The sequence below is a fragment of the Procambarus clarkii genome, chromosome 80, assembly GCF_040958095.1.
Source record: "Procambarus clarkii isolate CNS0578487 chromosome 80, FALCON_Pclarkii_2.0, whole genome shotgun sequence".
NCBI classification, from domain to species: domain Eukaryota; kingdom Metazoa; phylum Arthropoda; class Malacostraca; order Decapoda; family Cambaridae; genus Procambarus; species Procambarus clarkii.
Window position 1 is genome coordinate 6537354 of NC_091229.1, and position 27897 is coordinate 6565250.

Sequence of the window (27897 nt, forward strand, 5' to 3'; positions counted from 1 at the left end):
AGAATTCTGATCAAGAAAGAGATCTAGGGGTGGTTTTAGATAGAAAACTATAACCTGAGGATCATATTAAGAACATTCTGCGAGGGGCCTATGCTACACTTTTTAACTTTAGAATTGCTTTTAAATACATAGGTCAAAAAGTTTTAAAAGTTTTAAAAGTTTTTTAAACCTCTCGTGTATCATGAGTGTGTTAAAGCATCAGATGGTGCATTCAGATGATGAATATTACCTAGTTCCTTCATCTGGGAAGAATGAACACATATTGGTGCATTCGGATGATAAAAACTAACTACTGTAGTTTAATTGATCAACAGACTGTATATCATATGCAGACTGTATGTGGATCTGCGGGCCACTCCAAACAACAGCCTGGTGGACCAAGCTCCACCAGGGCTAAAGCACAAAGTGATATAGATGTGATAGAGAAACTAGGTCAAATGGAGGAGTAGGTCTGTATATTAAACAGCACCTGACGTGCACAGAGCTACTAAACTCAATGTGGTGGTAGAGTGGTGGGGGGGGGGGGAAACATTGCAGAAAAAAACAAAAATACAATTTGGTCAACAAAACAGCATTGTTTAAAATAGAAGACATGGGTTGTCATTTTGGGGGTAAGGTAGGTTACATTGAGTTAATTAGTTAGTACTTAGTTTTTATCTTAAACTGGTTGGGAGAGGTACAGTGTTGCTGTGCTGGTGAAAGAACACCTAAAGGTAAATTAAATAATGATTGCGAATCCACAAGAAGTTGACATAATATCGCTAGAGATCTGCAATCAGGATGATAAACTTTCCTTAAAGAATTTGACAAACACTTGCTGATAGGACATGAAGTAAATGAAATGTATGTCAAGTTTTGTGAAATATATGATAAAAGCACAACAAAATTTGTACCAAAGGAGAGATGCAGAACTAGGAAAAGGGGTTTGTTCAACAGAAATTGCGAGAGGGCCTGAGACCCAAACACACACAAATGGAATCAATATATAGCAAGAGGCCAAACCCCCAAACATACAAGCGATGCAAAGATGCGAGAAACAGCAGCAGCATTAAGGAGAGGGACTTAAGGACCATAAATAAAGTGTGAAAATAAACTCGAGTAAATTTTTTTATTTTTTAAACTACTCTCGACAGTGAAGAAAAACAAATATTCAGACGATTTGTGTTAGAATCATTAATCTTACACTTTCGGTCATATTCAACAACACAAATACATACACACACATTCCTGTTGCTGTAGCAAGTGAAGAATTACACACACAGATCACAATAACGTGATGCATCAAATGAACAAATCCACAAGGGCCGTGACGAGGATTCGAACCTGCGTCCGGGAGCATCCCAGACACTGCCTTAATCGACTGAGCTACAACAGGGTAAAAGGGTTGAAACCGAAGTTCTACTGAACTTACTGGATCCCATAGCCTCTCCGAGGCACAAACCAGGCTTTTACACAACCCCCCCCCCCCTGCACCCGAGCTATGTCAACAGGCCGTTCTCCCTCTTCGCCCTTCCGAATGCACCATATCAGTAAATTTTTTAATAATCTTTTAAAAATAGTAAATGCCACTATTTTTGCAAAATTATTACGAGATCTATTATTCTATAGAATAATGCATATAAATGCATATATGCATATAAATACAAAACAAATACAAAACAAGTAAATGTAAATAATTTTACCTTGCACCTAGATCCACCAAGCCTGTATGGCGCGCGTTTCAGTACTTCGGAAATCTAGAACTATCTTGAATCTCTAATCTGCAATGAAACAATACATATTATTGCACTTACCAAAACATGGATGAATGTAGAAAATACAGAACTATTAGCTGAATATCAAATAAATGGATTTAATCTATTTCACACAGATAGATATATTACACCGTGTATATTAGGTAATACCTAACATACACGCCTCCACACACACTACATTTGAAATGTAGTCTCAAAAAGACTACATTTCAACAGCAAAGATTACTCCATAAAAAATAATTAAATTATTGACCAACATGAGAGAGGGTTAGCCAACATGAGAGGGTTGTGTTGATTGCCTGAAAATATTTAAATTGTGTAATGTATTGAATGGCATTTTTCAAGTTACAACATTTTTTAAATTACTGAACTAGGTTCTAGGCTTTGCTAGGCTTAATTCAATTATTACAGATAAGCCTAACCTAGCCTAGAACCCAGTGGGTTTTCTTCCTATTGGGGAGTGTTGTACATGCCTCGCCTCCACATACACACTAGCACAGCCAGGCCTCGCCTCCACATGCACACTAGCACAGCCAGGCCTCGCCTCCACATACACACTAGCACAGCCAGGCCTCGCCTCCACATACACCAGCACAGCCAGGCCTCGCCTCCACATACACACTAGCACAGCCAGGCCTCGCCTCCACATACACACTAGCACAGCCAGGCCTCGCCTCCACATACACCAGCACTGCCAGGCCTCGCCTCCACATACACCAGCACTGCCAGGCCTCGCCTCCACATACTCACCAGCACAGCCAGGCCTCGCCTCCACATACACCAGCACTGCCAGGCCTCGCCTCGCCTCCACATACACCAGCACTGCCAGGCCTCGCCTCCACATTTAAACCAACCAAGCCCACAAATACGTTAACATGGACCAGCATTACACCGTCTAACATACTCTGTCAGATGTAACAACTAAATTTGTGAATTCAAGACCAAATCTATTGTATAACACAGTGTTAGTACGAGAAAAACATTACTTACATTCGAAGCCGTGTTTTAAAATGGCGGCGGTCTTGTACTGACGCTCCAAACTGTGTGTTTGTTTGCGTATGATGAACGTGTGACAATTTACTACAACAATTATTTAATTATTCTTATTCTTTATTTTAATATTTTTAGGGTACATGAAATTTCAAACTTATTTGCACACAATAATATAATTGCATTGTCATAACCTTTATATATTACGGAAAATACGATGACATGAACGAAGTCAAAGTGAAGTTGAAGTCAAAGTCATTCGCCGAACGTATTAGTCATTTTTTTTTCTCCCAAACGATAGGGGTAACAAATCCACAGATAATATAAGTGTACAGTAAAGTCAATTTTATTCAGGAAAGTACATACATAGTTGATTTACAAACATAATGTTGGATTTATAGATAGAGCTAGTGCATACAATACCTAAAGCCACTATAGTAGGCATATAGCATTTCAGGCAACCGGGCAGTATATATGGACCCCTTACTCAAATCTCTGAATATGTTAGATATTAAGTCCCTGCACATACTCTCATGTGTATTTTATATATATAAAACGCTGCACTGTAATGTCAATCCTGACCTTAAAAGCTTCCTAGAAGGTTGTAACAGATCCCATGAGCACCACACCAGAAACAAATACCTATTTGATATTCCAAGAGTACGACTTAGTCAAACTAGAAATGCTTTACAAATCAAGAGACCTCGAATGTGGAATGACCTTCCCAATTATGTTAAAAACTGTACCTCTCCCAACCAGTTTAAGATAAATAAAGATAAATTTATAAGTTAAGAAAAATTCCACAAATCAACAACCCTGTTACTGACCCTGTATTTACCCAAGTCTTTCCTAAATCTAAACTTATCCAATTTATACCCATTGTTTCGTGTTCTATCTTGTGTTGACAATTTTAATACCCTATTAATATCCCCTTTGTTATATCTATTCAGGAAATTGTGGTTGATCTCGAACCCATTGATAATGTGACGACTTATACAGAATTTTGTAACTATATCATCAAGATTGTAACCAGCTTAGCTAAATGTAGTGTGGGGTTCAGTCCCTAAGCCCATATATGTGCCTCTCTAACCATTTAGGTTACAGGGCAAAAACATAAAAACAAAGGTAACTGCAGAAGGCCTATTGGCCCATACCAGGCAGCTCCTATCTATAACAGATAAACACTAAGTACTACCTAATTAACTCAATGTAACCTACCAACCTAACCCCCTATCCACCTAACCTATCCACCGCTGCCCACTGGATGGGGGGCGGTGTGCATGACAAACATATAAATTTTGATACTAGCTCTCCACATATGTCAGTTGCTTAACACTTTAGTGCGCGCGGCGTTCTGGGCGCTCAAGCGTAAACACAAAAAAGTTTATAATCTTTTCACGCTCCTAACCTCAATTCTCAAGCTACGTTTTTCATTTTGGTATCAATGCGTTGGCAATAAAATTCTCTACAAGATCATATGCATAAAATGTCACCGAAGCATTTGGTATCCCACCACGAAGTAAATAAACACGAAGATGACTCGCCGTGACACCCAAACAGGAAGTAAATGTTCATACTCTTTCGTTTGTTGCCAGCCTCACAGTCATCCTACAGCGCTCATTTTGATATCACTGAACTCGCAATAAAATTCCCCACCCAGACATATGCCTATCAATGTCTAATTATGGTATCGGGTGACCCGCACGAGTGTGGGAACTGGGCGAAGCGTTAGCCGTGATTTCAGCAGGGACGACACTGTTGGGATGCAGTGCTTTGAATGTTTATACTTATTTAACTCTCCTGACATTATTTCTGAAGCTACGTATTTCATTTTTATAGCAATGTGTTCGCAATAGAAAGTTCTATAAGAACATGGGTAGAGTTGGCCAACACAGCGTCAAATAAATTTGCGGCGAATAAAATCTTACGCGTGTTTGTACCCGTGAGCGTCAAAAGTTTTTACTTTGCTCATGTTTTTCAAGTTTATACTTGTTTCACACCGTTTTTTTTGTATAGTGTTCGGAATAAAATTCCCTACACAGACATATGCATATCAAATACAATTCCTTGGAATTCACAGCTGTAGAGATGACGGAAAACACACAACCGGAACCCGCTCTTGACACTCCAACTCACACCCGCAACACCCACAAAAAAAGTTTCTCTTGTTTCATGTATACTTACTTTAGTTTTCGTGCTACAGTTCTCATTTAGGTATCAAAATATTCCTAAGAAAATAGACTACAATACTGAAACAATCTAAGACAATTATGTGTACTTACCAAAGCAAAGACGATTGTAGTAAAATAAGTTGAGCATTTTATCTCCACTCCACCTCCTTCAGGTACTGATTCCTGAAGTTGCTCAACAGATGTTCCTAGGTGGAGTGAAGCTGATGTAGGTGGTTATTTCTTGTCCACCCAATACACCCTTTTCCTGTGATAAGTGGTGTAATTACAAGGTATGACGCAAAGTGGAACATCGCATGTCTTGCACGCTATACCAGTTTCCTTCCTGATACCCGACTTTGAACACACTTCACACCTGCGACGTTTGGGGATTTTTACCAGCTCATGTTTCAATTTATAGTTCAGGCGAGTCTCTGCTATAACAACACGTCGCTGTTGTCTCTGGGTTGGCAATAAACTACTGTCTGAATCGTCGCTCTCACTATTGTTTTCAAACAGTAATGTGGAATATGAATTATCTTCATCAGATTCAGCTTCAGCACTAGGTGTAGACGTGAAGAGAGGGCGCCTCACACCCGACGGGCCAGGTGTTGACGGGTCAGCAGGAGGATACACAGGACCAGTGTCATGATTTATGTCTGGAGCATGAACTAGATGTGGAGATGGTGTAGTTGTTGCAGGCCACTCTGCCATGTCAAATTTCAATAAAGACCAAATAGCAACTTCATGGAACTAGAGCAGAGTTAGTTTCCTTCGATCATCTGTGTTGGCCTTGTACAATGCATTGAGTAAAGACCAAATAGCAACTTCATGGAACTAGAGCAGAGTTAGTTTCCTTCGATCATCTGTGTTGGCCTTGTACAATGCAACCACAAGTTGACATTGAATGTGAATTAACAATGAGACAAGTAAGATTTATACTAATACATTTATACTAACTCTGTTGAGCGTTGACCATTTATACATCAAATCTGTTGATGTGAGCACTTTAGTTTAGTCTGCCGTTTAAAGAAAAAAAGAGCATATCAATGGTATATCACAGAAAACGAATTTATCATAAACTCATGTATTTGTCTTATCATATTGAACTGCATTCATATTTTTAATATATAACAATATGAATATACAAATTTCTGTAAATCCCCTACCTTGTTGGAATCTGTGGAAATGAATGAGCAAATGTGCTGGCTGAAGGCGCTGAAGGAAACCACATTGGTTTCATTTTGGATACAAATGTCCATGGAGATTCAAAATGGAAACTAATTATATAGTTGAACCTGCAGAGACGAGTTTAAGAATCTGTGTTGAGAGTGATGGACACAGCCTTCACAATTATACTTCAGAGAATGTAAACATCTAAGAGTCATTAGAAATATGTGTAGAATAATAAACCCTACATTGTTTGAGTTAGGGAAAACACCATTTGTGATATATAGATACTATAGCTGTTCCTAAAGATTCACCCTTTTTTGCACCAGCAAGATAACATATAAGATTTTAAGAGTTGACGAATGTTAATATTCTTGTTTGATAAACTGTGAACTTGAGACATAGTTAATAAGAACATATTAACACAACAAAATGTTTTCAAAATCTTTAACACCACTTTCCAGCAACTTATATAATTTATATAAATTATTTTAGAGAATAATACATAAATTATATATTTAAACATGATTTAGTGTTTAGTGGAATGTATAAGGAGTCAAATTGTGTTAAAAAGAGCAATTTTTAGAAAATTTGGAAAAATACTTTTTTCTGTTCAAATTTTAACTAAATGGATTTTAAAGGTTTCACTCAGCCAATATATATCATTCACAATTTATTAATGAATTTTACAAAAAAACACCATAAATTTTATATTTAAACATGTAAAAACTATTTGTTTTACATTTGGAAGAAAATAATTGTAGAAAAACAATTTATAATTAAACCTTTGTGTTTGGATTTTTTGAGTAAAAGTTTCTCAAAGGCTCTCCTGCACCATTCTCAATGCAAATCATTCCCACACCTATGGGAAGAGATAGGCGAACGTTGTGTAGATGATTTGTGTTTGCTGGGTTCTCCCTCTTCGCCCTTACATCATCACACATCATCGCCCTTACATCAGTAAGTTCAGTAGAACTTCGGTTTCAACCCTTTTACCCTGTCGTAGCTCAGTCGATTAAGGCAGTGTCAGGGATGCTCCCGGACGCAGGTTCAAATCCTCGTCACGGCCTTTGTGGATTTGTTCATTTGATGCATCACGTTAGTGTGATCTCTGTGTGTAACTCTGCCCATTGTTTCTCGCCGGCGCCCAAGATCGAACCCGGGACCACAGGGTCACATGACCAGCATGCAGTCCGCTCGGCCACCAGTCCATGTGTGTGTGTGCGCGTGTGCGCGTGTGCGTGTGCGTGTGCGTGTAAAAAAAGCTAGTTAGTAGTTAGTAACAGTTGATTGATTGACAGTTGTGAGGTGGGCCGAAAGAGCAGAGCTTAACCCCTGCAATCATAACTAGGTGAATGCAACTAGGTGTATACAATAGACAGAAATACAGATATTCTATCATTTAGAGACAGATATAGTGCTTCGCTGATGTATAATTGTTGTTGTCTATTGTCGATATATGTCGTCTGTGTTTCTCAGATAACGTAAAGAAACACAGTACAGATAACCACGAGGAACACTACACAGATAACCAAGAGGAATGGCACAGATAACCAAGACGAAGAGCACAAAAAAACAAAAGGAACACAGCACAGATAACCAAGAGAAGCACATCACATATAACCAAGTAGAACACAACACAGATAAATAAGAGGAACACAGCACAGATAACCAGGAGGAACACAGTGCAGATAACTAAGAGGAACACAGCACAGATAACCAAGAGGAACATTGAGAATAACCAAGTGAGAATGCTGGGAATGAAAATGTTGGAGATTGAGAATCTTAGGGAGTGAGAATGTTTAGTAGGCAGAATGTATGGGAGTGTTACGGCCACTATGGGTCGCAACCGGGTTCTTTGCTGGAGGAACCAAAGTACTAGTATCCGACCCCAAGTTGGCAGTGGCTTTCAAGGTGTAGGCTTGGTAATGCAAGTAAAAAAAACAAAGGGGGAGTAGAAAGGAATACCACACTTCATCCTTTATCAATATATTTACATATCACTTTCCCATCACCTTAAATAGAATCATAAACTAAGTATTACTACACTGATATATACACATGTGTCGTTTTCATAGGACACTAAGCACTCCTCGATGCTCATGCAAATGCAGCCTTGTCAACTTCCGTGTTTCCTCAACACACAGTACCGTCCTCAACCAGTACTGGGAAACACCAACAAGTCTACCCTAGCCATGGGCCAGCCTTTCTACAATATCACTAGGTGCTCCTTGTGAACGCCCACAATCATTCTCCAGCCTGGTGCTGGCAGAGAACATCAGCCTCATGCTGCTGGGCCTCTACACGAGCAAATACAAGGGTAGCGAGGGCCTGGCAGGATCTTCTTGCAACTAGCTAGTTACACTCCGTAGCACCTCACTGTCGGTCGTCTCTTCCTCTAGCCAGTCCTGGGATACGCTGAATTCTGTCACTGCCACTTCACAGGCAGACAGCAGAAACTACTCAGTTCCTCTTCGGCGGCGGCTCACTACTCACGTAAAGCAGAATGGAGTAGATAGATAATAGGGTAGACTGGGTAGACTGATTGTCTTCGTACTAGTGCAGCCCTACGTCGCCTCTGTGGATACAGACACGTCATCAGTAAACTGGCCGGAATTTGTGAAATTAGGACATGCCACTTACGGACTCTGATATTGACATGCAACTGATATCATAACAGATGGCGCTGATTTCGAGGCGCCACCTCACCAGAGGTCAACTACAGCGACTCTTCGGGCTGACCAGTGGAGGAATCTAGAGTCTCTTGCAGGTATCATACTGCCACCACCAGTTGGCGTCGTCCATTTTGTGGGGGTTCGGGAGCGGACTCACAGATGGCGTTGACGTTGTTGTTAAAGATACGCTACCTGGAACAAAAAGTTCCAAGTAACACGGGCTATGGTGAGCCCGTAGATAGTTATTATGGCGTTGACGTCGCTGCTCCATGCTCCGACGATGGAGTCGGGTTAGTAACAGGAGGGAGAATGTTAGGGAGGCAGAATGTTAGTGAGGGAGAATGTTGGGGGAGTGAGAATGTTTTGGGAGTGAAAATGTTTAGGAAAGAGAATGTTAGGAAGTGAGACTATTTAGGAGTGAGAATGGTAGTGAGTGAGAATGATAGGGAGGAAATATGATAGGGAGGGAGAATGTTAGGTAGTGATAATTAGGGAGGGAGAATGTTGGGGAGTGATAATTAGGGAGGGAGAAAGTTAGGGAGTGATAATTAAGGTGGAACGGGAAATATTCCAGCGAAGGTTCACAACTGAGTGGTCGCTAGATCGGCAACACAAGACGCTTGTGCATGATTCTTTGAAACAAAAATTGTATAGATATTCGTAGCATTAAGTAAGTATTCCTGGAGTTAAGCTCCTGTTGTGATTTACATCACGGAGAAGGTCAGTAGTTGGCAAGAGTGATCTTACTCCTGAATCTCCTGTTCACCTTGCAGTAAATAGTGACCTTGGAGATAGGCTACTGTTGTTGGTTGCGTCCTGGGGAACGTGAGTCACCTCCCTGCAATTACCACGATACCCCTAAAGGTCATAAGCCCGCTACGGGCTCACCGTAGCCCGTGCTACTTGGGACTTTTGTTTCGAGTTGCTGATTCTTAACCAACAACAACAACCTAACAGGTTTCCCTGACCATGAATGTAATTTGCATTTATCAGAGTATTTATTCTGTGGCCTTCTGCAGATGCCCGTGTGTGTGGGAACCCTGCCTGAACCTTAACACTAATGTCAACACTATTTACTCCTTAAACATTGGCGAGATTTCACACTAGGAAAATAGTAAATTTCCTGAACGACAATCACCAAGACAAGACAGGATGGCCACCACCTGGGAGGATATAACCTGCTGTGTTCCTATTGTTTTTCTGTGCTGTGTTCCTCTTGGTTGTCAATGTTGTGTTCCTCTTGGTTATATGTGCTGTGTTCCTCTTGGTTATATGTGCTGTGTTCCTCTTGTTTTTCTGTGCTGTGTTCCTCTTGGTTATCTGTGCTGTGTTCCTCTTGGTATATGTGCTGTGTTCCTCTTGGTTATCTGTGCTGTGTTCCTCTTGGTTATCTGTGCTGTGTTCCTCTTGGTTATATGTGCTGCGTTCGTCTTGGTTATCTGTGCTGTGTTCCACTTGGTTATATGTGCTGTGTTCCTCTTGGTTATCCGTGCTGTGTTCCACTTGGTTATCTGTGCTGTGTTCCTCTTGGTTATATGTGCTGTGTTCCTCTTGGTTATCTGTGCTGTGTTCCTCTTGGTTATCTGTGCTGTGTTCCTCTTGGTTATATGTGCTGTGTTCCTCTTGGTTATCCGTGCTGTGTTCCTCTTGGTTATCTGTGCTGTGTTCCTCTTGGTTATCTGTGCTGTGTTCCTCTTGGTTATTTCTGCTGTGTTCCTCTTGGTTACCTGTGCTGTGTTCCTCTTGGTTACCCGTGCTGTGTTCCTCTTGGTTATATGTGCTGCGTTCCTCTTGGTTATCTCTGCTGTTTTCCTCTTGGTTGTCCGTGCTATGCTCCTCTTGGTTATCTGTCCTGCGTTCTTCTTGGTTATCGGTGCTGTGTTCCTCTTGGTTATATGTGCTGCGTTCCTCTTGGTTATCTGTGTTGTGTTCCTCTTGGTTATCTGTGCTGTGTTCCTCTTGATTATCTGTGCTGTGTTCCTCTTGGTTATCTGTGCTGTGTTCCTCTTGGTTATCCGTGCTGTGTTCCTCTTGTTTATCTGTGCTGTGTTCCTCTTGGTTATCTGTGCTGTGTTCTTCTTTGTTATCTGTGCTGTGTTCCTCTTGGTTATCTGTGCTGTGTTCCACTTGGTTATCCGTGCTGTGCTCCTCTTGGTTATCTGTGCTGCGTTCCTCTTGGTTATCGGTGTTGTGTTTCTCTTGGTTATCCGTGCTGTGTTCCTCTTGGTAATCTGTGCTGTGTTCCTCTTGGTTATCTGTGATGTGTTCCTCTTGGTTATCTGTGCTGTGTTCCTCTTGGTTATCTGTGCTGCGTTCCTCTTGGTTACCCGTGCTGTGCTCCTCTTGGGTATCCGTGCTGTGTTCCTCTTCGTTATCTGTGCTTTGTTCCTCTTGATTACCCGTGCTGTGTTCCTCTTGGTTATCTGTGCTGTGTTCCTCTTGGTTATCTGTGCTGTGTTCCTCTTGGTTATCTGTGCTGTGTTCCTCTTGGTTATCTGTGCTGTCTTCCTCTTGGTTATCTGTGCTGTGTTCCTTTTAGTTATCTGTGCTATGTTCCTCATGCTTATCTGTGCTGTGTTCCTCTTGGTTATCTGTGCTGTGTTCTTGTTTGTTATCCGTGCTGTGTTCCTCTTGGGTTATCTGTGCTGTGTTCTTGTTTGTTATCCGTGCAGTGTTCCTCTTGGGTTATCTGTGCTGTGTTCCACTTGGTAATCTGTGCTGTGTTACTCTTGGTAATCTGTGTTGTGTTTCTCTTGGTTATCCGTGCTGTGTTCCTCTTGGTTATCTGTGCTGTGTTCCTCTTGGTTATCTGTGCTGTGTTCCTCTTGGTTATCTGTGCTGTGTTCCTCTTGGTTATCTGTGCTGTGCTCCTCTTGGTTGTCTCTGCTGCGTTCCTCTTGGTTATCGGTGCTGTGTTCTTCTTGGTTATATGTACTGCGTTCCTCTTGGTTATCTGTGCTGTGTTCCTCTTGGTTATCTGTGCTGTGTTCTTCTTCGTTATCTGTGTTGTGTTCCTCTTGGTTATCCGTGCTGTGTTCCTCTTGTTTATCTGGGCTGTGTTCCTCTTGGTTATCTGTGCTGCGTTCCTCTTGGTTATCCGTGCTGTTGTTCCTTTTGGTTATCTGTGCTGTGTTCGTCTTGGTTATCTGTGCTGTGTTCGTTTTGGTTATCTGTGCTGTGTTCCTCTTGGTTATCTGTGCTGCGTTCCTCTTGGTTATCTGTGCTGTGTTCTTCTTTGTTATCCGTGCTGTGTTCCTCTTGGTTATCCGTGCTGTGTTCCTCTTGATTATCTGTGCTGTGTTCCTCTTGGTTATCTGTGCTGCGTTCCTCTTGGTTATCTGTGCTGTGTTCCACTTGGTTATATGTGCTGTGTTCCTCTTACTTATCCGTGCTGTGTTCCACTTGGTTATCTGTGCTGTGTTCCTCTTGGTTATATGTGCTGTGTTCCTCTTGGTTATATGTGTTGTGTTCCTTTTGGTTATCCGTGCTGTGTTCCTCTTGGTTATCTGTGCTGTGTTCCTCTTGGTTATCTGTGCTGTGTTCCTCTTGGTTATATGTGCTGTGTTCCTCTTGGTTATCCGTGCTGTGTTCCTCTTGGTTATCTGTGCTGTGTTCCTCTTGGTTATCTGTGCTGTGTTCCTCTTGGTTATTTCTGCTGTGTTCCTCTTGGTTACCTGTGCTGTGTTCCTCTTGGGTATCCGTGCTGTGTTCCTCTTGGTTATATGTGCTGCGTTCCTCTTGGTTATCTCTGCTGTTTTCCTCTTGGTTGTCCGTGCTATGCTCCTCTTGGTTATCTGTCCTGCGTTCTTCTTGGTTATCGGTGCTGTGTTCCTCTTGGTTATATGTGCTGCGTTCCTCTTGGTTATCTGTGCTGTGTTCCTCTTGGTTATCTGTGCTGTGTTCCTCTTGGTTATCTGTGCTGTGTTCCTCTTGGTTATCCGTGCTGTGTTCCTCTTGTTTATCTGTGCTGTGTTCCTCTTGGTTATCTGTGCTGTGTTCTTCTTTGTTATCTGTGCTGTGTTCCTCTTTGTTATCTGTGCTGTGTTCCACTTGGTTATCCGTGCTGTGCTCCTCTTGGTTATCTGTGCTGCGTTCCTCTTGGTTATCAGTGTTGTGTTTCTCTTGGTTATCCGTGCTGTGTTCCTCTTGGTAATCTGTGCTGTGTTCCTCTTGGTTATCTGTGATGTGTTCCTCCTGGTTATCTGTGCTGTGTTCCTCTTGGTTATCTGTGCTGCGCTCCTCTTGGTTACCCGTGCTGTGCTCCTCTTGGGTATCCGTGCTGTGTTCCTCTTGGTTATACGTGCTTTGTTCCTCTTGATTACCCGTGCTGTGTTCCTCTTGGTTATCTGTGCTGTGTTCCTCTTGGTTATCTGTGCTGTGTTCCTCTTGGTTATCTGTGCTGTGTTCCTCTTGGTTATCTGTGCTGTGTTCCTTTTAGTTATCTGTGCTGTGTTCCTCATGCTTATCTGTGCTGTGTTCCTCTTGGTTATCGGTGCTGTGTTCTTGTTTGTTATCCGTGCTGTGTTCCTCTTGGGTTATCTGTGCTGTGTTCTTGTTTGTTATCCGTGCTGTGTTCCTCTTGGGTTATCTGTGCTGTGTTCCACTTGGTAATCTGTGCTGTGTTACTCTTGGTAATCTGTGTTGTGTTTCTCTTGGTTATCCGTGCTGTGTTCCTCTTGGTTATCTGTGCTGTGTTCCTCTTGGTTATCTGTGATGTGTTCCTCTTGGTTATCTGTGCTGTGTTCCTCTTGGTTATCTGTGCTGTGCTCCTCTTGGTTGTCTCTGCTGCGTTCCTCTTGGTTATCGGTGCTGTGTTCTTCTTGGTTATATGTACTGCGTTCCTCTTGGTTATCTGTGCTGTGTTCCTCTTGGTTATCTGTGCTGTGTTCTTCTTCATTATCTGTGTTGTGTTCCTCTTGGTTATCCGTGCTGAGTTCCTCTTGTTTATCTGGGCTGTGTTCCTCTTGGTTATCTGTGCTGCGTTCCTCTTGGTTATCTGTGCTGCGTTCCTCTTGGTTATCCGTGCTGTGTTCCTTTTGGTTATCTGTGCTGTGTTCCTCTTGGTTATCTGTGCTGTGTTCGTTTTGGTTATCTGTGCTGTGTTCCTCTTGGTTATCTGTGCTGCGTTCCTCTTGGTTATCTGTGCTGTGTTCTTCTTTGTTATCCGTGCTGTGTTCCTCTTGGTTATCCGTGCTGTGTTCCTCTTGATTATCTGTGCTGTGTTCCTCTTGGTTATCTGTGCTGTGTTCCTCTTGGTTATCCGTGCTGTGTTCCCCTTGGTTAACCGTGGTGTGTTCCTCTTGATTATCTGTGCTGTGTTCCTCTTGGTTATCTGTGCTGTGTTCCTCTTGCTTATCTGTGCTGTGTTCTTCTTGGTTATCCGTGCTGTGTTCCACTTGGTTATCTGTGCTGTGTTCCTCTTGGTTATATGTGCTGAGTTCCTCTTGGTTATATGTGTTGTGTTCCTCCTGGTTATCCGTGCTGTGTTCCTCTTGGTTATCTGTGCTGTGTTCCTCTTGGTTATATGTGCTGTGTTCCTCTTGGTTATATGTGCACTGTTCCTCTTGGTTATCCGTGCTGTGTTCCTCTTGGTTATCTGTGCTGTGTTCCTCTTGGTTATCTGTGCTGTGTTCCTCTTGGTTATCTGTGCTGTGTTCCTCTTGGTTATCTGTGCTGTGTTCCTCTTGGTTATCTGTGCTGTGCTCCTCTTGGTTGTCTCTGCTGCGTTCCTCTTGGTTATCGGTGCTGTGTTCTTCTTGGTTATATGTACTGCGTTCCTCTTGGTTATCTGTGCTGTGTTCCTCTTGGTTATCTGTGCTGTGTTCTTCTTCGTTATCTGTGTTGTGTTCCTCTTGGTTATCCGTGCTGTGTTCCTCTTGTTTATCTGGGCTGTGTTCCTCTTGGTTATCTGTGCTGCGTTCCTCTTGGTTATCCGTGCTGTTGTTCCTTTTGGTTATCTGTGCTGTGTTCGTCTTGGTTATCTGTGCTGTGTTCGTTTTGGTTATCTGTGCTGTGTTCCTCTTGGTTATCTGTGCTGCGTTCCTCTTGGTTATCTGTGCTGTGTTCTTCTTTGTTATCCGTGCTGTGTTCCTCTTGGTTATCCGTGCTGTGTTCCTCTTGATTATCTGTGCTGTGTTCCTCTTGGTTATCTGTGCTGCGTTCCTCTTGGTTATCTGTGCTGTGTTCCACTTGGTTATATGTGCTGTGTTCCTCTTACTTATCCGTGCTGTGTTCCACTTGGTTATCTGTGCTGTGTTCCTCTTGGTTATATGTGCTGTGTTCCTCTTGGTTATATGTGTTGTGTTCCTCTTGGTTATCCGTGCTGTGTTCCTCTTGGTTATCTGTGCTGTGTTCCTCTTGGTTATCTGTGCTGTGTTCCTCTTGGTTATATGTGCTGTGTTCTTCTTGGTTATCCGTGCTGTGTTCCTCTTGGTTATCTGTGCTGTGTTCCTCTTGGTTATCTGTGCTGTGTTCCTCTTGGTTATTTCTGCTGTGTTCCTCTTGGTTACCTGTGCTGTGTTCCTCTTGGGTATCCGTGCTGTGTTCCTCTTGGTTATATGTGCTGCGTTCCTCTTGGTTATCTCTGCTGTTTTCCTCTTGGTTGTCCGTGCTATGCTCCTCTTGGTTATCTGTCCTGCGTTCTTCTTGGTTATCGGTGCTGTGTTCCTCTTGGTTATATGTGCTGCGTTCCTCTTGGTTATCTGTGCTGTGTTCCTCTTGGTTATCTGTGCTGTGTTCCTCTTGGTTATCTGTGCTGTGTTCCTCTTGGTTATCCGTGCTGTGTTCCTCTTGTTTATCTGTGCTGTGTTCCTCTTGGTTATCTGTGCTGTGTTCTTCTTTGTTATCTGTGCTGTGTTCCTCTTTGTTATCTGTGCTGTGTTCCACTTGGTTATCCGTGCTGTGCTCCTCTTGGTTATCTGTGCTGCGTTCCTCTTGGTTATCAGTGTTGTGTTTCTCTTGGTTATCCGTGCTGTGTTCCTCTTGGTAATCTGTGCTGTGTTCCTCTTGGTTATCTGTGATGTGTTCCTCCTGGTTATCTGTGCTGTGTTCCTCTTGGTTATCTGTGCTGCGCTCCTCTTGGTTACCCGTGCTGTGCTCCTCTTGGGTATCCGTGCTGTGTTCCTCTTGGTTATACGTGCTTTGTTCCTCTTGATTACCCGTGCTGTGTTCCTCTTGGTTATCTGTGCTGTGTTCCTCTTGGTTATCTGTGCTGTGTTCCTCTTGGTTATCTGTGCTGTGTTCCTCTTGGTTATCTGTGCTGTGTTCCTTTTAGTTATCTGTGCTGTGTTCCTCATGCTTATCTGTGCTGTGTTCCTCTTGGTTATCGGTGCTGTGTTCTTGTTTGTTATCCGTGCTGTGTTCCTCTTGGGTTATCTGTGCTGTGTTCTTGTTTGTTATCCGTGCTGTGTTCCTCTTGGGTTATCTGTGCTGTGTTCCACTTGGTAATCTGTGCTGTGTTACTCTTGGTAATCTGTGTTGTGTTTCTCTTGGTTATCCGTGCTGTGTTCCTCTTGGTTATCTGTGCTGTGTTCCTCTTGGTTATCTGTGATGTGTTCCTCTTGGTTATCTGTGCTGTGTTCCTCTTGGTTATCTGTGCTGTGCTCCTCTTGGTTGTCTCTGCTGCGTTCCTCTTGGTTATCGGTGCTGTGTTCTTCTTGGTTATATGTACTGCGTTCCTCTTGGTTATCTGTGCTGTGTTCCTCTTGGTTATCTGTGCTGTGTTCTTCTTCATTATCTGTGTTGTGTTCCTCTTGGTTATCCGTGCTGAGTTCCTCTTGTTTATCTGGGCTGTGTTCCTCTTGGTTATCTGTGCTGCGTTCCTCTTGGTTATCTGTGCTGCGTTCCTCTTGGTTATCCGTGCTGTGTTCCTTTTGGTTATCTGTGCTGTGTTCCTCTTGGTTATCTGTGCTGTGTTCGTTTTGGTTATCTGTGCTGTGTTCCTCTTGGTTATCTGTGCTGCGTTCCTCTTGGTTATCTGTGCTGTGTTCTTCTTTGTTATCCGTGCTGTGTTCCTCTTGGTTATCCGTGCTGTGTTCCTCTTGATTATCTGTGCTGTGTTCCTCTTGGTTATCTGTGCTGTGTTCCTCTTGGTTATCCGTGCTGTGTTCCCCTTGGTTAACCGTGGTGTGTTCCTCTTGATTATCTGTGCTGTGTTCCTCTTGGTTATCTGTGCTGTGTTCCTCTTGCTTATCTGTGCTGTGTTCTTCTTGGTTATCCGTGCTGTGTTCCACTTGGTTATCTGTGCTGTGTTCCTCTTGGTTATCTGTGCTGTGTTCTTCTTTGTTATCTGTGTTGTGTTCCTCTTGGTTATCTGTGCTGTGTTCCACTTGGTTATCCGTGCTGTGCTCCTCTTGGTTATCTGTGCTGCGTTCCTCTTGGTTATCGGTGTTGTGCTTCTCTTGGTTATCCGTGCTGTGTTCCTCTTAGTAATCTGTGCTGTGTTCCTCTTGGTTATCTGTGATGTGTTCCTCTTGGTTATCTGTGCTGTGTTCCTCTTGGTTATCTGTGCTGCGTTCCTCTTGGTTACCCGTGCTGTGCTCCTCTTGGGTATCCGTGCTGTGTTCCTCTTGGTTATCTGTGCTTTGTTCCTCTTGATTACCTGTGCTGTGTTCCTCTTGGTTATCTGTGCTGTGTTCCTCTTGGTTATCTGTGCTGTGTTCCTCTTGGTTATCTGTGCTGTGTTCCTCTTGGTTATCTGTGCTGTGTTCCTTTTGGTTATCTGTGCTGTGTTCCTCATGGTTATCTGTGCTGTGTTCCTCTTGGTTATCTGTGCTGTGTTCTTGTTTGTTATCCGTACTGTGTTCCTCTTGGGTTATCTGTGCTGTGTTCTTGTTTGTTATCCGTGCTGTGTTCCTCTTGGGTTATCTGTGCTGTGTTCTTGTTTGTTATCCGAGCTGTGTTCCTCTTGTGTTATCTGTGCTGTGTTCCTCTTGGCTATCTGTGCTGTGCTCCTCTTGGTTGTCTCTGCTGCGTTCCTCTTGGTTATCGGTGCTGTGTTCTTCTTGGTTATATGTACTGCGTTCTTCTTGGTTATCTGTGCTGTGTTCCTCTTGGTTATCTGTGCTGTGTTCTCCTTGGTTATCTGTGTTGTGTTCCTCTTGGTTATCCGTGCTGTGTTCCTCTTGTTTATCGGGGCTGTGTTCCTCTTGGTTATCTGTGCTGCGTTCCTCTTGGTTATCCGTGCTGTGTTCCTTTTGGTTATCTGTGCTGTGTTCCTCTTGGTTATCTGTGCTGTGTTCGTTTTGGTTATCTGTGCTGTGTTCCTCTCGGTTATCTGTGCTGTGTTCTTCTTTGTTATCTGTGCTGTGTTCCTCTTGGTTATCCGTGCTGTGTTCCTCTTGATTATCTGTGCTGTGTTCCTCTTGGTTATCTGTGCTGTGTTCCTCTTGGTTATCCGTGCTGTGTTCCCCTTGGTTATCCGTGCTGTGTTCCTCTTGATTATCTGTGCTGTGTTCCTCTTGATTGTCTGTGCTGTGTTCCTCTTCGTTATCTGTGCTGTGTTCTTCTTTGTTATCCGTGCTGTGTTCCTTTTGGGTTATCTGTGCTGTGTTCCACTTGGTAATCTGTGCTGTGTTACTCTTGGTAATCTGTGTTGTGTTTCTCTTGGTTATCCGTGCTGTGTTCCTCTTGGTTATCTGTGCTGTGTTCCTCTTGATTATCTGTGCTGTGTTCCTCTTGGTTATCTGTGCTGTGTTCCTCTTGGTTATCCGTGCTGTGTTCCTCTTGTTTATCTGTGCTGTGTTCCTCTTGGTTATCTGTGCTGTGTTCTTCTTTGTTATCTGTGCTGTGTTCCTCTTGGTTATCTGTGCTGTGTTCCACTTGGTTATCCGTGCTGTGCTCCTCTTGGTTATCTGTGCTGCGACCCTCTTGGTTATCGGTGTTGTGTTTCTCTTGGTTATCCGTGCTGTGTTCCTCTTGGTAATCTGTGCTGTGTTCCTCTTGGTTATCTGTGATGTGTTCCTCTTGGTTATCTGTGCTGTGTTCCTCTTGGTTATCTGTGCTGCGCTCCTCTTGGTTACCCGTGCTGTGCTCCTCTTGGGTATCCGTGCTGTGTTCCTCTTGGTTATACGTGCTTTGTTCCTCTTGATTACCCGTGCTGTGTTCCTCTTGGTTATCTGTGCTGTGTTCCTCTTGGTTATCTGTGCTGTGTTCCTCTTGGTTATCTGTGCTGTGTTCCTCTTGGTTATCTGTGCTGTGTTCCTTTTAGTTATCTGTGCTGTGTTCCTCATGCTTATCTGTGCTGTGTTCCTCTTGGTTATCTGTGCTGTGTTCTTGTTTGTTATCCGTGCTGTGTTCCTCTTGGGTTATCTGTGCTGTGTTCTTGTTTGTTATCCGTGCTGTGTTCCTCTTGGGTTATCTGTGCTGTGTTCCACTTGGTAATCTGTGCTGTGTTACTCTTGGTAATCTGTGTTGTGTTTCTCTTGGTTATCCGTGCTGTGTTCCTCTTGGTTATCTGTGCTGTGTTCCTCTTGGTTATCTGTGCTGTGTTCCTCTTGGTTATCTATGCTGTGTTCCTCTTGGTTATCTGTGCTGTGCTCCTCTTGGTTGTCTCTGCTGCGTTCCTCTTGGTTATCGGTGCTGTGTTCTTCTTGGTTATATGTACTGCGTTCCTCTTGGTTATCTGTGCTGTGTTCCTCTTGGTTATCTGTGCTGTGTTCTTCTTCGTTATCTGTGTTGTGTTCCTTTTGGTTATCTGTGCTGTGTTCCTCTTGGTTATCTGTGCTGTGTTCGTTATGGTTATCTGTGCTGTGTTCCTCTTGGTTATCCGTGCTGTGTTCCTTTTGGTTATCTGTGCTGTGTTCCTCTTGGTTATCTGTGCTGTGTTCGTTTTGGTTATCTGTGCTGTGTTCCTCTTGGTTATCTGTGCTGTGTTCCTCTTGGTTATCCGTGCTGAGTTCCTCTTGTTTATCTGGGCTGTGTTCCTCTTGGTTATCTGTGCTGCGTTCCTCTTGGTTATCCGTGCTGTGTTCCTTTTGGTTATCTGTGCTGTGTTCCTCTTGGTTATCTGTGCTGTGTTCGTTTTGGTTATCTGTGCTGTGTTCCTCTTGGTTATCTGTGCTGCGTTCCTCTTGGTTATCTGTGCTGTGTTCCTTTTAGTTATCTGTGCTATGTTCCTCATGCTTATCTGTGCTGTGTTCCTCATGGTTATCTGTGCTGTGTTCTTGTTTGTTATCCGTGCTGTGTTCCTCTTGGGTTATCTGTGCTGTGTTCTTGTTTGTTATCCGTGCAGTGTTCCTCTTGGGTTATCTGTGCTGTGTTCCACTTGGTAATCTGTGCTGTGTTACTCTTGGTAATCTGTGTTTTGTTTCTTTTGGTTATCCGTGCTGTGTTCCTCTTGGTTATCTGTGCTGTGTTCCTCTTGGTTATCTGTGCTGTGTTCCTCTTGGTTATCTGTGCTGTGTTCCTCTTGGTTATCTGTGCTGTGCTCCTCTTGGTTGTCTCTGCTGCGTTCCTCTTGGTTATCGGTGCTGTGTTCTTCTTGGTTATATGTACTGCGTTCCTCTTGGTTATCTGTGCTGTGTTCCTCTTGGTTATCTGTGCTGTGTTCTTCTTCGTTATCTGTGTTGTGTTTCTCTTGGTTATCCGTGCTGTGTTCCTCTTGTTTATCTGGGCTGTGTTCCTCTTGGTTATCTGTGCTGCGTTCCTCTTGGTTATCCGTGCTGTTGTTCCTTTTGGTTATCTGTGCTGTGTTCCTCTTGGTTTTCTGTGCTGTGTTCGTTTTGGTTATCTGTGCTGTGTTCCTCTTGGTTATCTGTGCTGCGTTCCTCTTGGTTATCTGTGCTGTGTTCTTCTTTGTTATCCGTGCTGTGTTCCTCTTGGTTATCCGTGCTGTGTTCCTCTTGATTATCTGTGCTGTGTTCCTCTTGGTTATCTGTGCTGCGTTCCTCTTGGTTATCTGTGCTGTGTTCCACTTGGTTATATGTGCTGTGTTCCTCTTACTTATCCGTGCTGTGTTCCACTTGGTTATCTGTGCTGTGTTCCTCTTGGTTATATGTGCTGTGTTCCTCTTGGTTATATGTGTTGTGTTCCTCTTGGTTATCCGTGCTGTGTTCCTCTTGGTTATCTGTGCTGTGTTCCTCTTGGTTATCTGTGCTGTGTTCCTCTTGGTTATATGTGCTGTGTTCCTCTTGGTTATCCGTGCTGTGTTCCTCTTGGTTATCTGTGCTGTGTTCCTCTTGGTTATCTGTGCTGTGTTCCTCTTGGTTATTTCTGCTGTGTTCCTCTTGGTTACCTGTGCTGTGTTCCTCTTGGTTATCCGTGCTGTGTTCCTCTTGGTTATATGTGCTGCGTTCCTCTTGGTTATCTCTGCTGTTTTCCTCTTGGTTGTCCGTGCTATGTTCCTCTTGGTTATCTGTCCTGCGTTCTTCTTGGTTATCGGTGCTGTGTTCCTCTTGGTTATATGTGCTGCGTTCCTCTTGGTTATCTGTGCTGTGTTCCTCTTGGTTATCTGTGCTGTGTTCCTCTTGATTATCTGTGCTGTGTTCCTCTTGGTTATCTGTGCTGTGTTCCTCTTGGTTATCCGTGCTGTGTTCCTCTTGTTTATCTGTGCTGTGTTCCTCTTGGTTATCTGTGCTGTGTTCTTCTTTGTTATCTGTGCTGTGTTCCTCTTGGTTATCTGTGCTGTGTTCCACTTGGTTATCCGTGCTGTGCTCCTCTTGGTTATCTGTGCTGCGTTCCTCTTGGTTATCGGTGTTGTGTTTCTCTTGGTTATCCGTGCTGTGTTCCTCTTGGTAATCTGTGCTGTGTTCCTCTTGGTTATCTGTGATGTGTTCCTCTTGGTTATCTGTGCTGTGTTCCTTTTGGTTATCTGTGCTGCGCTCCTCTTGGTTACCCGTGCTGTGCTCCTCTTGGGTATCCGTGCTGTGTTCCTCTTGGTTATACGTGCTTTGTTCCTCTTGATTACCCGTGCTGTGTTCCTCTTGGTTATCTGTGCTGTGTTCCTCTTGGTTATCTGTGCTGTGTTCCTCTTGGTTATCTGTGCTGTGTTCCTCTTGGTTATCTGTGCTGTGTTCCTTTTAGTTATCTGTGCTGTGTTCCTCATGCTTATCTGTGCTGTGTTCCTCTTGGTTTTCTGTGCTGTGTTCTTGTTTGTTATCCGTGCTGTGTTCCTCTTGGGTTATCTGTGCTGTGTTCTTGTTTGTTTTCCGTGCTGTGTTCCTCTTGGGTTATCTGTGCTGTGTTCCACTTGGTAATCTGTGCTGTGTTACTCTTGGTAATCTGTGTTGTGTTTCTCTTCGTTATCCGTGCTGTGTTCCTCTTGGTTATCTGTGCTGTGTTCCTCTTGGTTATCTGTGCTGTGTTCCTCTTGGTTATCTGTGCTGTGTTCCTCTTGGTTATCTGTGCTGTGCTCCTCTTGGTTGTCTCTGCTGCGTTCCTCTTGGTTATCGGTGCTGTGTTCCTCTTGTTTATCTGGGCTGTGTTCCTCTTGGTTATCTGTGCTGCGTTCCTCTTGGTTATCCGTGCTGTGTTCCTTTTGGTTATCTGTGCTCTGTTCCTCTTGGTTATCTGTGCTGTGTTCGTTTTGGTTATCTGTGCTGTGTTCCTCTTGGTTATCTGTGCTGCGTTCCTCTTGGTTATCTGTGCTGTGTTCTTCTTTGTTATCCGTGCTGTGTTCCTCTTGGTTATCCGTGCTGTGTTCCTCTTGATTATCTGTGCTGTGTTCCTCTTGGTTATCTGTGCTGTGTTCCTCTTGGTTATCTGTGCTGTGTTCCCCTTGGTTAACCGTGCTGTGTTCCTCTTGATTATCTGTGCTGTGTTCCTCTTGGTTATCTGTGCTGTGTTCCTCTTGGTTATCTGTGCTGTGTTCTTCTTGGTTATCCGTGCTGTGTTCCACTTGGTTATCTGTGCTGTGTTCCTCTTGGTTATATGTGCTGTGTTCCTCTTGGTTATATGTGTTGTGTTCCTCTTGGTTATCCGTGCTGTGTTCCTCTTGGTTATCTGTGCTGTGTTCCTCTTGGTTATATGTGCTGTGTTCCTCTTGGTTATATGTGCTGTGTTCCTCTTGGTTATCCGTGCTGTGTTCCTCTTGGTTATCTGTGCTGTGTTCCTCTTGGTTATCTGTGCTGTGTTCCTCTTGGTTATTTCTGCTGTGTTCCTCTTGGTTACCTGTGCTGTGTTCCTCTTGGTTATCCGTGCCGTGTTCCTCTGGGTTATATGTGCTGCGTTCCTCTTGGTTATCTCTGCTGTTTTCCTCTTGGTTGTCCGTGCTATGCTCCTCTTGGTTATCTGTGCTGCGTTCTTCTTGGTTATCGGTGCTGTGTTCCTCTTGGTTATATGTGCTGCGTTCCTCTTGGTTATCTGTGCTGTGTTCCTCTTGGTTATCTGTGCTGTGTTCCTCTTGGTTATCTGTGCTGTGTTCCTCATGGTTATCTGTGCTGGGTTCCTCTTGGTTATCCGTGCTGTGTTCCTCTTGTTTATCTGTGCTGTGTTCCGCTTGGTTATATCTGTGCTGTGTTCCTCTTGGTTATCTGTGCTGTGTTCTTCTTTGTTATCTGTGTTGTGTTCCTCTTGGTTATCTGTGCTGTGCTCCACTTGGTTATCCGTGCTGTGCTCCTCTTGGTTATCTGTGCTGCGTTCCTCTTGGTTATCGGTGTTGTGTTTCTCTTGGTTATCCGTGCTGTGTTCCTCTTAGTAATCTGTGCTGTGTTCCTCTTGGTTATCTGTGATGTGTTCCTCTTGGTTATCTGTGCTGTGTTCCTCTTGGTTATCTGTGCTGCGTTCCTCTTGGTTACCCGTGCTGTTCTCCTCTTGGGTATCCGTGCTGTGTTCCTCTTGGTTATCTGTGCTTTGTTCCTCTTGATTACCCGTGCTGTGTTCCTCTTGGTTATCTGTGCTGTGTTCCTCTTGGTTATCTGTGCTGTGTTCCTCTTGGTTATCTGTGCTGTGTTCCTCTTGGTTATCTGTGCTGTGTTCCTTTTGGTTATCTGTGCTGTGTTCCTCATGGTTATCTGTGCTGTGTTCCTCTTGGTTATCTGTGCTGTGTTCTTGTTTGTTATCCGTACTGTGTTCCTCTTGGGTTATCTGTGCTGTGTTCTTGTTTGTTATCCGTGCTGTGTTCCTCTTGGGTTATCTGTGCTGTGCTCTTGTTTGTTATCCGAGCTGTGTTCCTCTTGTGTTATATGTGCTGTGTTCCACTTGGTAATCTGTGCTGTGTTACTCTTGGTAATCTGTGTTGGGTTTCTCTTGGTTATCCGTGCTGTGTTCCTCTTGGTTATCTGTGCTGTGTTCCTCTTGGTTATCTGTGCTGTGTTCCTCTTGGTTATCTGTGCTGTGTTCCTCTTGGCTATCTGTGCTGTGCTCCTCTTGGTTGTCTCTGCTGCGTTCCTCTTGGTTATCGGTGCTGTGTTCTTCTTGGTTATATGTACTGCGTTCTTCTTGGTTATCTGTGCTGTGTTCCTCTTGGTTATCTGTGCTGTGTTCTCCTTGGTTATCTGTGTTGTGTTCCTCTTGGTTATCCGTGCTGTGTTCCTCTTGTTTATCTGGGCTGTGTTCCTCTTGGTTATCTGTGCTGCATTCCTCTTGGTTATCCGTGCTGTGTTCCTTTTGGTTATCTGTGCTGTGTTCCTCTTGGTTATCTGTGCTGTGTTCGTTTTGGTTATCTGTGCTGTGTTCCTCTTGGTTATCTGTGCTGCGTTCCTCTCGGTTATCTGTGCTGTGTTCTTCTTTGTTATCCGTGCTGTGTTCCTCTTGGTTATCCGTGCTGTGTTCCTCTTGATTATCTGTGCTGTGTTCCTCTTGGTTATCTGTGCTGTGTTCCTCTTGGTTATCCGTGCTGTGTTCCTCTTGATTATCTGTGCTGTGTTCCTCTTGATTGTCTGTGCTGTGTTCCTCTTCGTTATCTGTGCTGTGTTCTTCTTTGTTATCCGTGCTGTGTTCCTTTTGGGTTATCTGTGCTGTGTTCCACTTGGTAATCTGTGCTGTGTTACTCTTGGTAATCTGTGTTGTGTTTCTCTTGGTTATCCGTGCTGTGTTCCTCTTGGTTATCTGTGCTGTGTTCCTCTTGATTATCTGTGCTGTGTTCCTCTTGGTTATCTGTGCTGTGTTCCTCTTGGTTATCCGTGCTGTGTTCCTCTTGTTTATCTGTGCTGTGTTCCTCTTGGTTATCTGTGCTGTGTTCTTCTTTGTTATCTGTGCTGTGTTCCTCTTGGTTATCTGTGCTGTGTTCCACTTGGTTATCCGTGCTGTGCTCCTCTTGGTTATCTGTGCTGCGTTCCTCTTGGTTATCGGTGTTGTGTTTCTCTTGGTTATCCGTGCGGTGTTCCTCTTGGTAATCTGTGCTGTGTTCCTCTTGGTTATCTGTGATGTGTTCCTCTTGGTTATCTGTGCTGTGTTCCTCTTGGTTATCTGTGCTGCGCTCCTCTTGGTTACCCGTGCTGTGCTCCTCTTGGGTATCCGTGCTGTGTTCCTCTTGGTTATCTGTGCTGTGTTCCTCTAGGTTATCTGTGCTGTGTTCCTCTTGGTTATCTGTGCTGTGTTCCTCTAGGTTATCTGTGCTGTGTTCCTTTTAGTTATCTGTGATGTGTTCCTCATGCTTATCTGTGCTGTGTTCCTCTTGGTTATCTGTGCTGTGTTCTTGTTTGTTATCCGTGCTGTGTTCCTCTTGGGTTATCTGTGCTGTGTTCTTGTTTGTTATCCGTGCTGTGTTCCTCTTGGGTTATCTGTGCTGTGTTCCACTTGGTAATCTGTGCTGTGTTACTCTTGGTAATCTGTGTTGTGTTTCTCTTGGTTATCCGTGCTGTGTTCCTCTTGGTTATCTGTGCTGTGTTCCTCTTGGTTATCTGTGCTGTGTTCCTCTTGGTTATCTATGCTGTGTTCCTCTTGGTTATCTGTGCTGTGCTCCTCTTGGTTGTCTCTGCTGCGTTCCTCTTGGTTATCTGTGCTGTGCTCCTCTTGGTTGTCTCTGCTGCGTTCCTCTTGGTTATCTGTGCTGTGTTCCTCTTGGTTATCTGTGCTGTGTTCTTCTTCGTTATCTGTGTTGTGTTCCTCTTGGTTATCTGTGCTGTGTTCTTCTTCGTTATCTGTGTTGTGTTCCTTTTGGTTATCTGTGCTGTGTTCCTCTTGTTTATCTGTGCTGTGTTCGTTATGGTTATCTGTGCTGTGTTCCTCTTGGTTATCCGTGCTGTGTTCCTTTTGGTTATCTGTGCTGTGTTCCTCTTGGTTATCTGTGCTGTGTTCGTTTTGGTTATCTGTGCTGTGTTCTCCTTGGTTATCTGTGTTGTGTTCCTCTTGGTTATCCGTGCTGTGTTCCTCTTGTTTATCGGGGCTGTGTTCCTCTTGGTTATCTGTGCTGCGTTCCTCTTGGTTATCCGTGCTGTGTTCCTTTTGGTTATCTGTGCTGTGTTCCTCTTGGTTATCTGTGCTGTGTTCGTTTTGGTTATCTGTGCTGTGTTCCTCTCGGTTATCTGTGCTGTGTTCTTCTTTGTTATCTGTGCTGTGTTCCTCTTGGTTATCCGTGCTGTGTTCCTCTTGATTATCTGTGCTGTGTTCCTCTTGGTTATCTGTGCTGTGTTCCTCTTGGTTATCCGTGCTGTGTTCCCCTTGGTTATCCGTGCTGTGTTCCTCTTGATTATCTGTGCTGTGTTCCTCTTGATTGTCTGTGCTGTGTTCCTCTTCGTTATCTGTGCTGTGTTCTTCTTTGTTATCCGTGCTGTGTTCCTTTTGGGTTATCTGTGCTGTGTTCCACTTGGTAATCTGTGCTGTGTTACTCTTGGTAATCTGTGTTGTGTTTCTCTTGGTTATCCGTGCTGTGTTCCTCTTGGTTATCTGTGCTGTGTTCCTCTTGATTATCTGTGCTGTGTTCCTCTTGGTTATCTGTGCTGTGTTCCTCTTGGTTATCCGTGCTGTGTTCCTCTTGTTTATCTGTGCTGTGTTCCTCTTGGTTATCTGTGCTGTGTTCTTCTTTGTTATCTGTGCTGTGTTCCTCTTGGTTATCTGTGCTGTGTTCCACTTGGTTATCCGTGCTGTGCTCCTCTTGGTTATCTGTGCTGCGACCCTCTTGGTTATCGGTGTTGTGTTTCTCTTGGTTATCCGTGCTGTGTTCCTCTTGGTAATCTGTGCTGTGTTCCTCTTGGTTATCTGTGATGTGTTCCTCTTGGTTATCTGTGCTGTGTTCCTCTTGGTTATCTGTGCTGCGCTCCTCTTGGTTACCCGTGCTGTGCTCCTCTTGGGTATCCGTGCTGTGTTCCTCTTGGTTATACGTGCTTTGTTCCTCTTGATTACCCGTGCTGTGTTCCTCTTGGTTATCTGTGCTGTGTTCCTCTTGGTTATCTGTGCTGTGTTCCTCTTGGTTATCTGTGCTGTGTTCCTCTTGGTTATCTGTGCTGTGTTCCTTTTAGTTATCTGTGCTGTGTTCCTCATGCTTATCTGTGCTGTGTTCCTCTTGGTTATCTGTGCTGTGTTCTTGTTTGTTATCCGTGCTGTGTTCCTCTTGGGTTATCTGTGCTGTGTTCTTGTTTGTTATCCGTGCTGTGTTCCTCTTGGGTTATCTGTGCTGTGTTCCACTTGGTAATCTGTGCTGTGTTACTCTTGGTAATCTGTGTTGTGTTTCTCTTGGTTATCCGTGCTGTGTTCCTCTTGGTTATCTGTGCTGTGTTCCTCTTGGTTATCTGTGCTGTGTTCCTCTTGGTTATCTATGCTGTGTTCCTCTTGGTTATCTGTGCTGTGCTCCTCTTGGTTGTCTCTGCTGCGTTCCTCTTGGTTATCGGTGCTGTGTTCTTCTTGGTTATATGTACTGCGTTCCTCTTGGTTATCTGTGCTGTGTTCCTCTTGGTTATCTGTGCTGTGTTCTTCTTCGTTATCTGTGTTGTGTTCCTTTTGGTTATCTGTGCTGTGTTCCTCTTGGTTATCTGTGCTGTGTTCGTTATGGTTATCTGTGCTGTGTTCCTCTTGGTTATCCGTGCTGTGTTCCTTTTGGTTATCTGTGCTGTGTTCCTCTTGGTTATCTGTGCTGTGTTCGTTTTGGTTATCTGTGCTGTGTTCCTCTTGGTTATCTGTGCTGTGTTCCTCTTAGTTATCCGTGCTGAGTTCCTCTTGTTTATCTGGGCTGTGTTCCTCTTGGTTATCTGTGCTGCGTTCCTCTTGGTTATCCGTGCTGTGTTCCTTTTGGTTATCTGTGCTGTGTTCCTCTTGGTTATCTGTGCT

At 43.8% G+C, this 27897-nt stretch overlaps 1 protein-coding gene across 1 annotated transcript in view; it reads right to left on the bottom strand.

Annotated features, from left to right (window-relative positions):
* LOC138357815 (filaggrin-like) overlaps window positions 1-27897 on the bottom strand; it is a 106224-nt gene that overhangs the window by 17058 nt on the left and 61269 nt on the right. The window contains exons 47-70 of the mRNA XM_069314992.1: window positions 27281-27535; window positions 26749-27029; window positions 25454-25727; window positions 24916-25250; window positions 23915-24260; window positions 23400-23614; window positions 22864-23079; window positions 21966-22191; window positions 21380-21714; window positions 20996-21205; window positions 20043-20316; window positions 19577-19719; window positions 19153-19426; window positions 18621-18901; window positions 17678-17911; window positions 17195-17428; window positions 16219-16603; window positions 15643-15967; window positions 13976-14270; window positions 13384-13768; window positions 12798-13132; window positions 12438-12647; window positions 11485-11758; window positions 10885-11281 (exon numbers count right to left, since the gene is read on the bottom strand). Of these exons, the coding sequence (XP_069171093.1) occupies window positions 10885-11281; window positions 11485-11758; window positions 12438-12647; window positions 12798-13132; window positions 13384-13768; window positions 13976-14270; window positions 15643-15967; window positions 16219-16603; window positions 17195-17428; window positions 17678-17911; window positions 18621-18901; window positions 19153-19426; window positions 19577-19719; window positions 20043-20316; window positions 20996-21205; window positions 21380-21714; window positions 21966-22191; window positions 22864-23079; window positions 23400-23614; window positions 23915-24260; window positions 24916-25250; window positions 25454-25727; window positions 26749-27029; window positions 27281-27535 (6739 nt within the window). The remainder of the gene's footprint in view (window positions 1-10884; window positions 11282-11484; window positions 11759-12437; window positions 12648-12797; window positions 13133-13383; window positions 13769-13975; window positions 14271-15642; window positions 15968-16218; window positions 16604-17194; window positions 17429-17677; window positions 17912-18620; window positions 18902-19152; window positions 19427-19576; window positions 19720-20042; window positions 20317-20995; window positions 21206-21379; window positions 21715-21965; window positions 22192-22863; window positions 23080-23399; window positions 23615-23914; window positions 24261-24915; window positions 25251-25453; window positions 25728-26748; window positions 27030-27280; window positions 27536-27897) is intronic.